The 10,581-nt window shown below is 43.3% G+C and overlaps 1 protein-coding gene across 2 annotated transcripts; it reads right to left on the bottom strand.

Annotated features, from left to right (window-relative positions):
* Positions 1-5,339: 5,339 nt before the first annotated feature.
* TMEM199 (transmembrane protein 199) lies at positions 5,340-10,575 on the bottom strand. 2 transcript variants are annotated; one of them, XM_069602958.1, is made up of 6 exons: positions 10,306-10,575; positions 8,255-8,328; positions 7,844-7,933; positions 7,301-7,343; positions 6,976-7,088; positions 5,340-6,677 (listed from the first exon to the last, which is right to left on the bottom strand). In XM_069602958.1, exons 1-6 carry the CDS (start codon positions 10,505-10,507, stop codon positions 6,582-6,584), a joined length of 618 nt encoding a protein of 205 aa, XP_069459059.1. In that variant the 5' UTR covers positions 10,508-10,575; the 3' UTR covers positions 5,340-6,581. The 2 variants fall into 2 exon arrangements, with proteins under 2 accessions (XP_069459059.1, XP_069459060.1); XM_069602959.1 differs by having other exon boundaries at positions 5,340-6,742; positions 10,306-10,565.
* Positions 10,576-10,581: the final 6 nt, after the last annotated feature.

Genomic DNA, 10,581 nt, shown 5'->3' with positions numbered 1-10,581 from the left:
GGGCCCAGGTTGGATCCCTGGTTGGGGAACTAAGATCCTGAAAGCTGAACAGCCAAGAAAAAAAGAAAAAGGTCTGCTCTGTATCTAAAATCTGGAAGTCTCCCAACCTGAATCCAGTTACGTGGAGACTGTGAAAGCTTGAGGATATGTGGGGACTCTGGCCATGGAGTTTAGCACAGGTAAGTACAGCTGTGGGGACTTCCCTGGTGGTCCAGTGGCTAAGACTGCACATTCCCAAAGCAGGGGACCTGGATTCCATTCCTGGTCAGGGAACTAGATTCCGCATGTGTCAACTAAGTCCTGATGCAGAAAAAAAAAAAAAAAGACAGATGTGACTCTCCAAAAAAGTTTCAGTGTTCAGTACAGCTAATTTTTTAAATATTCCAGGGTTGTATAGCAACTTATTTTGGACAATATTTTGTATAATACTTTAAAAATGTATCTATTGCTATAATCTACTTAATCATACTAATATTTGTGTCCAATATAGGATTTGATTATTAGACATAATTGAGATGAACATTGGCATGTATTTCAAAGATCTCTGACATATGAATCAATCACTTTTTTTGTGGGTAGTTTTTATTTTTATATCTATTTATTTTTGGTGGGAATCTTACTGAATAGTTAAGTTTTCAGGTCAGTTCAGTTGCTCAGTCATGTCCGACTCTTTGCAACCCCATGGACTGCAGCACACCAAGCTTCCCTGTCCTTCACCAACTCCCAGAGCTTACTCAAACTCATGTCCATTGAGTTAGTGATGCCATCCAACCATCTCATTCTCTGTTGTCCCCTTCTCTTCCTGCCTTCAATCTTTCTCAGCATCAGGGTCTTTTCCAAGGAGTCAGTTCTTTGCATCACGTGGTCAAAGTATTGGAGTTTCAGCTTCAACATCAGTCCTACCATGAACACCCAGACTGATCTCCTTTAGGATGGACTGGTTGGATCTCCTTGCAGTCCAAGGGACTCTCAAGAGTCTTCTCCAACATCACAGTTCAAAAGCATCAATTCTTTGGCGCTCAGCTTTCCTTACAGTCCAACTCTCACATCCATACATAACTACTGGAAAAACCATAGCTTTGACTAGAAGGACAATTGTCAGTAAAGCAATGTCTCCGCTTTTTAATATGTTGTCTAGGTTGGTCACAGCTTTTCTTCCAAGGAGCAAGCGTCTTAATTTCATGGCTGCAGTCACCATCTGCGGTGATTTTGGAGCCCAAGAAAATAAAAGTCTCTCACTGTTTCCATTGTTTCCCCATCTATTTGCCATGAAGTGATGGGACTGGATGCCATGATCTTCGTTTTCTGAATGTTGAGTTTTAAACCAACTTTTTCAATTTCCTCTTTCACTTTCATCAAGAGGCTCTTTAGTTCTTCACTTTCTGCCATAAGGGTGGTGTCATCTGCATATCTGAAGTTATTGATATTTCTCCAGGCAATCTTTGCCGGGAGCCAGCGTGAGGAACTCCGCCCGTGGCCAAGGTCATGAGAACGAGGCTTGGCATACGCAAAGGCGTGATCAAGCCTCAGGAAACCCCCTGTTCCCGAGCACATAACCCCAAAACCAGAGTCTGTTTTATGCTCTCACCTACACCTCTGACTTTACGGGGGGCTCTCCTCCATAACCGTTTTTCTTGGAGAAGGAGTAAATGTGCAGCTCCAAGGCAATAAAAATTCTTGGGCGTGACAAGAGTGTTTCAGCTTACGGACTCCTCTGAAGGTTATCTAGCCCACCTGTATAGGTTCGTCCTGCCACACGTGATTGTTTACAGCCTCCCAATCTGAGAGGCATGAGATGTTTTAGACTTACTAAAGGCAAATTCTTTTGGGGAATTAGAAATTATTAGTATAGTGGGTTGGTTAGGAATTATATTGGTGAAGGGTTCTTCATTTGTTGTGTCAATAATTGCTGCTAATTCCCTGCTCTGGGTGGGACAAGGATGTCTTAGGTCAAACCTCTCTGCTGACAGACTAGCTTGTGTGACAGGATTATCCATACTCCTGCCACATGATTGTTTACTACCTCTTAACTATAAACAGCACAGAGAGTTTTGGAGTATTTTGAGAGTCCTAATTAGCATAGGGCTTTTTCTTCTTGTTCAGTCAGGCCTCCATATCCTTAGGCACCTGGGAATATATTAATCAATGTATTTGGAATATAGCAAAGAAAATATAGTAGTTTGATGTTAGCAATACTAGACTTTTTGAGTTAATGGATTTTCTCTTTTGTAATAGATCACTGTACTTTGTTATAAATCACTGTGTCCTTGCTATGTAAAAATGTAAATTTATCATATCTTAAAACTAAATAGATCTTAAGGGGAGCATTGGTGAAAGGATTTTCATTTGTTGGGCTGATGTTTGCTGCTAAATCTCCATGTTCCCTACCCTTATAATGAATATAACTAGCATATAGGAAGAAATAAGTATTAACCTTTAAGACTAATCATGTTAACCTTGGGTTAAATAAATTCCTTTCTTGATTGTAACTCACTACACCCTCATCCTATAGGAATGTAACTTTATTTGGAGGGTGGTGACTGGTTTAAGAAAAAAACACCCTTGGAAGAAGTAAGTTTTTTGGTTATCAGAAAGAAAGGATCATAAAATGTCAGCAGGTCTCACTCATGGCCAGAAGATGATGTACCTTATGTGAAGCACCTGATTTTGATAAAGGTCAGGACTGCTGACTCCCGCGTGACTCTGTATTCATCCCTATGTGTAACAAAAGGTATATAAGCAAACCCCAAAATAAAGAAATCGGATCATTTTCCGGAAAGACTGATTCCCCCATGTTGCTTCTTTCTTGCTCCCGTTTTTCTGGCTGAATTCCCATCTGGAGCATGGATGCTATTCCACGTAATCCAAGTTATTCAGCCTCTTTTTCTCCACTAATCTTCCTACTACGCTATCCATTTCTAATCTCTCTATATCTGTGATTAAATATGTATTTTTCCAAAGACGCCGACTCCGTCCCCACCTTGGAATTCCCTGGATCCACCGGGGCTGGACCCTGGCAAATCTTGATTCCAGCTTGTGTTTCATCCAGCCCGGCATTTTGCATGATGTACTCTGCTTATGAGTTAAATAAGCAGGGTGACAATATACAGCTTTGACATACATACTCCTTTCCCGATTTGGAACCAGTCTGTTCCATGTCCAGTTCTAACTGTTGCTTCTTGACCTGCATACAGATTTCTCAGGAGGCAGGTAAGGTGGTCTGGTATTCCCATCTCTTAAGAATTTTCCAGTTTGTTGTGATCCACAAAAAGGCTTTGGTGTAGTCAATAAAGCAGTAGATGTTTTCCTGGAACTCTCTTGCTTTTTTGATAATTCAATGGATGTTGGCAATTTGATCTCTGGTTCCTCTGCCTTTTCTAAAACCAGCTTGAACATCTGGAAGTTCACAGTTCAGATACTGTTGAAGGCCAGCTTGGAGAATTTTGAGCACTAGTTTGCTAGCGTGTGAGATGAGTGCAATTGTGCAGTAGTTTGAACATTCTTTGGCATTGCCTTTCTTTGGGATTGGAATGAAAACTGATCTTTTCCAGTCCTGTGGCCACTGCAGAGTTTCCCAAATGCTTGAGGGAAGAGTGGCGAATACTGCCTGTATTTGTGTAGGGTATCTATTAAGCAAAGTGATGATCAGCCTAACCCCCAAAAGTCTGTCTGAAGGCACATGTGTTGTCAGGCTCCCTAATACCAAAGCTTAATAGAGACCCTACACAAATACAGGCAGTGTTCGCCACTCTTCCCTCAAGCATTTTAAGTATGAAGGAAAAGAAGCGAGAGAGAAAACAGAAAATTAGGAACTGCATCAGACACAATGAAAACTTCAACCTCAAGACTCATGAAGGTCAGGGAGAGAAGCAGCAGCTAACAGTTATTAAGTACAAGGTGAGAATAAGTTCCCACTCCATGTTAGTACTTCAAACGTACTTTCACTTGACCAATTTTCTAATGTTAAGAGACTGAATAGCATTATGTGGAAAGAGACATGACATGAGAGCCAAGAGCCAGGGGTTGGAGCTTTGGCTATAACTAAGTCCATTCTGAAGAAGATCAGGCCTGGGTGTTCTTTGGAAGGAATGATGCTAAAGCTGAAACTCCAGTACTTTGGCCACCTCATATGAAGAGTTGACTCACTGGAAAAGACTCTGATGCTGGGAGAGATTGGAAGCAGGAGGAGAAGGGGACGACAGAGGATGAGATGGCTGGATGGCATCACTGACTCGATGGACGTGAGTCTGAGTGAACTCCTGGAGTTGATGATGGACAGGGAGGCCTGGTGTGCTGCGATTCATGGGGTCGCAAAGAGTCGGACACGACTGAGCGACTGAAATGAACTGACTGAAGCTCTGTAGCCTTGGGACAAGTCAGATGATCCTCTGGAATATTAGTGTCTTTGTGAACTACTTGGCTGGGAAAATTAACTTCTCTAAGTTTCTGTAGCATTTTAAAATTCTCTGGTTCTCTGTTCTGATTTATATGTATTAGGATAAAATCTGTAGATTTTTTCCCCTTATTTTTCTTACTGTTCTCTGCCCATATACCCCAGAGATATTGTCAAAGGAGGAGAATGGAGTACAGACCAAAACAAATAATTTAAATAGATTTTTTAAGCACGTAGCATAGATATTAGTCTGAAGGTTAAAACTCTTTCCACTTGCAAGACTCAGGCACTTGAAAAGAGATGATATCTACCTGAATTCTAAAAATCTGACTTGGCTTTGCTCATCAGGAGCAAAGAGTGATTCACTGTAGCTTTTTAACTCAATCTTAAACAGTCAGGATTGCTAAAAACACTGTAAAATGCCACCTGTATTTTTTTTTCAAGTTGATATTTCTTCCAGTCAACAACAGAAATCCTGATTTCTCAACAAAATGATCTGTGGTGTAACAGAAGGGCCTAAACCCTCCTTCTCTCTCGTGTAGAATATTGTCCTTAGAGGCTGACTTGCTGTAATTCAAGAAACTGGCAATACTGTGGAGGAAACGTCTATTGAGTCAGTGAGTGTATAATTTCTAAAACAGAAGAGTGTCCTGGGGGAAAAAAAGACCTTAGGAGCTCATACACTGAACAAACAGAAATAAAGAGTCTACCATTAGGAGCAGACCTGAATTAAGTCTCACAACTATGGAAGCCTTTGGACTTCTCTGTTGTCATAAGATTTGAAATAAGAACACCCTGGAGGGAATTCCCTGGCAGCTCAGTGGTTAGGATGCTACACTTCCACTGTAGGGACCTCGGGTTCAATCCCTGGTCAGGGAACTAAGATCTCGCATGCTGTGTGGCATGGCCAAAGTTAAAAACAAACAAACAAACAAACAAAAGAATATGCTGATTTGATAAATATTTACTGTATAAATAATAATGCCACTGTAATTTCTAAAAGTCTTATACAGATTCCATCAACACACCACTAATCTAAGTTCTTAAAAATGTAACATTACACAGAGACTTCAAGATAACCTAGGAGTCTTTGGCTCCTTTTAACAGAAAAAGGACTGCTGAGGGTCATTTGACCTTTCTCAGCCTCAGTTTTGTCTTCCGGAAAAGGGACCTAAAACTGCTTCCTTGTCTAACCTCTGGAATAGTTCTGAAGACCAAAAGCAATCATGTAAAACAATTTTACATACTATTTTTTGCACTTACCCAAATATGTTCAAGAATCCGCATAAAATAACCTGTAACAGGCTTACGTATAACAATATGTACACATACCATATATTTTTATTATGTGTATACTCATATAAATTACACATACAGTTCAATCTAAAAACAGTCACCAGTCTACAAAGAATCTCTCCCTTCATTAGCTGAGACAATTCACAGTACACATACTCTCCTTACAAATACAAACAAGTACAAGGGGTTTTGCAATTAAAAGCAGACATACTGCTTTGCTATCTGAACTTTTTTCATTTTTGGAAGCAGAGCAAAGGGTGACCGGAAGGTGGGAAGTTGAAGGAGGGCTGATGAATAGTGAAGACCGGCAGAAACATAGAAAATCTGAACAAGGCCAGCAGAAGGAAAAAGATGAAGGCAGAAACTAAGATTCCAAAAAGTTGCTTTGAGTACAATTGCACCATCCTGTACCAACTGGCTTTCTCTTAGTTGATGTCCTCTGATCAGTTCCTCTTCCAGCACAAACTAGAGAAAGCGAATCCCTCTGCTTTATTGGAGTCTTCTGATATAAATTACAGGTCTGCATCATGATATGTGGAGCAAGGACAAACACTGACTTGTGCACCTGGGCAAGTTCAAGGCAGTATGGTCTACTTCTGGAAAGGCCTGGATTCTCTTTGATTCCAGTGGGGGAAAAAACCAGCCCCAGCAACGCCCAGAATGGACAGTAGAAGGCAGATGGGCACTGGCTTCGGGAAAATGTACGGACAGACCAGTTCTTTCCTGTTGTTGTCTGAGTCTCCTCTACAGCCCCCTCTGTTAACTGACAGGATGGGGCTGTCCTGTAGGAAGAGCACGTGGCCTTGGCTTGGCTGAGTACGAATCACTGACTGAGAATCAGCAACTGGCAGCTGAGACCCTGGAGTCTCCAGACTTCGATGAGGAAGCACAGTTACAGTTCTCCCAACTCGCCTTCCATCGCCCGCACCATGACATATAGCTCGGCCAGACCCACCACAGAGGCCACGATCAAGGCAGCCAGTACTCGCTGGGAAGGGAGAGAATCAGGCTTATGGGATGCAGACCAGCTTCCAGCTCTGGAGCCTCTAGTACCTAACAAGGATGGAGAGGACCTCAACCCAGCCCATAAGTTGGGGGGAAGGGAAGAAAACCGGATCCTGATTCTCCTGAGGTTATTATCTACCTCCATGACTGCTGGACAGATCAAATGCCCCCTTTGTTTATCACATAAATACATAACCTGTTCAAAGCATTTTCGTGTACCTCCTCCCTATCCCACCAACACTCCCAACTAGGGCACCCTGCCCTGCCCAGAACCTACTCACCGAGGTCATTTCTGTGAAGATATACTGGCTTCCAAGGTAAGTGCAGACGAAGGCAGCCGCCACCGTGACAATGAAGTTGAAGATGGTGATGACCAGAGCCTTCACTGACCTCACTTTGGGGAGGAGCCCGGGCAAGAAACTTTTAGGTCAACATCCTCCATGAGGCCCTTTTATCTCACAGCTGCCTCCCCCATCAGCCAGGCTTCCCTCAAACAGCAAGCCTGAACAGCTCAGGCTTAAATCCTGAGCAATGGAGTGGGAAGGAGGACCACGGCTGACCCATCCCAGTGAGAGGCTTTCGCAGCCTGATTTCCTAGTACCTCACCTTGCTTTCCCAGGTCACTGAGAGTTCCGCCATGCCTTGGATCCTTGGAAAAAGAAAAAACAAAGGGTTTCAGAATGGAAGCAGCCCAGAGAGCATTCATTTGTCAGTCTGGGCTCAGCCCTCTTTATTAGCCAACACACTAGTTCTGTCTTCTCCCCGGATTTTGTCTAGGACCAGTTGGATTCTACTCTGGATCAAGCATTTCAGAGAAGAGACATATATTTCCAGTACCCGTGTATCCCTCTCCTCCTCTGGGCCAGGTGCATGCCAGAGAAAAGTAGGGTGCTCTGCCAAAAGAATGGCTCCAGGCTCATCTCCACCTCTACAACCTTTAAAAATCAGTCACCATCTGAGCCGACAGTCTCAGTAAATAGGATGGGAACTGTATTTGGCTTGTACGCAGCACAGAGCTTCTACAGTCCCTTAATATTAATAGTATACAAACCAGGTTTCCACATTTTTTCTTTCATCCGCTTGTCTTCCCAGTGCAGGGCCCTGCTTTCAGGGACTACAGGGTCCATATATTGAAGAGTGGGCTCTTACCTGACAGGTGACATTGCGGGTGATCCGCTTATATTCCTCATTGGCCAGCTGTATCTTAATCTTTTCCAGACGAGCAACTAGCTCTGGGTTCTGAGGCAGAAAAAACAAACAAGAAGAATGATATTTCCAGCTTGCTAGAAGACACAACACAATCACTGGTTTCAGGGGGCAAAGTACTGCTAAGAAGACCCAGGCACCAGTCCTGCCTCCAGTGCTTTGGAAACTTTTTTTTTTTTTTGGTTATCAGTTTTTCAAGCTGTCAAACTGGGAGGACAATATCTGGTTTCCTCCACCCCAGCTCTCAAGGATTCAAAGAACAATTTTTGAGGCCCAAGATTCATAAACTTGGAAATAAAATGAATAAACCCAACTGAGTCAACATCCATTCTCACAAATATATCCCTTACGTACCCGAGGAGGCTTCACAACCTCTGGGAGATAGATTTCACTGCCTTCTAGGAGCTCATGAAGGTATAGTTTGGAACCTGAGGAAAAATGCATAGAGGTGAGGTTGAAGGATCAGAGAAGGATCTAGCCCGTCAACTCTTTTTTTTTTGGCAGTGCCATGAGGTATGTAGGAAGTTAGTTCCCCAACTAGGGTTCAAACCCACACCCTCTGCATTGAAAGCACGGCATCTTAACCACTGGACTGCCAAAGAAGTCACCAGCCCGCTAATTCTTTCTACCAAAATAAAACATGGCTACTCTTATCTCAGTTCACCTGCAAGATCATTTTCCACTGGAAAGAAACTAAGATATTCCCATATACATAAGTATATCCTAGTGCTACACAGTGACTTTAATTGTTGGCTCGATTACCCAACCAATGTCACAGCTAGTAACAAGTAGGTCATTTATATTTGCCTTTGCTGCTGAGTCGCTTCAGTCGTGTCTGACTCTGTGTGACCCCATAGACAGCAGCCCATTAGGCTCCCCCGTCCCTGGAATTCTCCAGGCAAGAACACTGGAGTGGGTGCCAGTGACACTGGAGTGCCATTTCCTTCTCCAATGCATGGAAGTGAAAAGTGAAAGTGAAGTCGCTCAGTCGTGTCCGACTCTTAGCGACCCCATGGACTGCAGCCTACTAGGCTCCTCTGTCCATGGGATTTTCCAGGCAAGAGTACGGCAGTGGGATGCCATTGCCTTCTCCATATTTGCCTTTAAGTTAGGTCATTTCTGTGGCCACAAAAGAACTTGCCCTAAATAGGTTTAAGGCCTAGTGATGGTGAATACTTAGAGGACACTGTGCTAGATGAACTCTAAGGTCCTTTTTAGTTCTAATAATTGAGTAATCTACCCCTCACATTTCTGGGCAGGCTGTTAATTCTGGCAAAAGACCTTACATGCCAGTTTGTCTTACTGGACCCCTTTACATATAAGCGAACAGAGGCTCAAGGAAGAGAAATGACTCCTCTACAAAGAGTCAGTAGCAGAGTTAGGACTATAATTCAGATGTCACTCCCAGTCCAGATATTTCAACAGAACTTCCCATCATTCTATATCCAAAAACAAAAAACAACCAACTGTATCAGATGTGACCACTCTTGCTTTTAAGATGGAAAGAAATCTAGATTCACACACAGGGCGAGCTCACTATGTTCCTTTTTTAAAATGGGGCTTAAAAGAAAGAAACTGAACCTGTGCTGTGCTATTGAGTTGGAATTTGGACTTCCTCAAGGGTCACGTGGGCCTAGATGTAAAGATGAGACTCAAGAGAACAGAAACTGCACAAGTAAATTTTGTCATCCACGAAAAATTCCCATGGAAATTAGGAACAGAGTGGGTTGGTTCCCCAGGATTTATGAGGTTACTCTTGGGTTGGCCAGATTATCATTCCATGGGTGAAAGAGTGATGGATTCGAAATTCAGTCCCCCTAAAACTGAATTTCCTTACTGACCTTAGGATTAATCTATCTAAAACTTTATTCCTTTCCCTGTCCCCTCTAACTTCTATCTTGTGTTAACAGAATACTAATGAACCAGAGTCTGATGACTAAAACTGCTATTGTTGATAACATCTTTAATGTAGTGTTATAAATATCATCATTAATGTGAAAACTCTGGTTGCTTCTCCAGGGCAAAGTGAGCTAACAGACACCGGAGCCAAGGACCACTTGACCTGAGAATCGTAAATCAGAGACATTCTGACTCCTGAAACCACAATTACGACAATTATTCCTAGCCTTTGTTCTTCTCCTTTAAACCAAAGTTCCTTAACTCAAATTCCAAGCGAGAGTGGATTTGAGCCTTGTTTCCCGTTCCCTTGCTTGGCACCCTGCATTAAATACTGTACTTTCCTTCACCACAACCCTGCCTCAGTATATTGGCTTTGCTGGAAGTCATGAAAGAAGCCGCGAGTTTGGTTCAGCAACAGATACACCTCCTCAGGAAAAAACACCTTAGAAAGGGCCTAAACTCTGGGAAAAAAATGAGGCGACTCTGAACCGGAGACTGGGGCTCACCCCTTTCTCTCAAGTACTGATGCAGATCCCGGATCAGGCGGAAAGAAACCAGGCGAGCCGGGCGATTGCCGCCCTTGTGCTTCTTCCCTAGCGCGGCCTCAAGCTCTGCTCGCAGCTTCCCGGGCAGTTGCTCTGGCTCCAGCTCCCCACCAGGACCCAGAGCGCGTACAAATCGCTCGCCAGCTAACAAGCAAGACGCCATTACTACCCGACTTTACGGTCAGGTGACCTAGAACCGAGACTTCCGTCCGCCTGCGCCGGAAGAAGCGCGAAGTT

This window comes from Ovis canadensis, chromosome 11 (genome assembly GCF_042477335.2).
Source record: "Ovis canadensis isolate MfBH-ARS-UI-01 breed Bighorn chromosome 11, ARS-UI_OviCan_v2, whole genome shotgun sequence".
Taxonomy (NCBI): Eukaryota; Metazoa; Chordata; class Mammalia; order Artiodactyla; family Bovidae; genus Ovis; species Ovis canadensis.
This window is presented reverse-complemented; position numbering and strand designations above follow the sequence as displayed.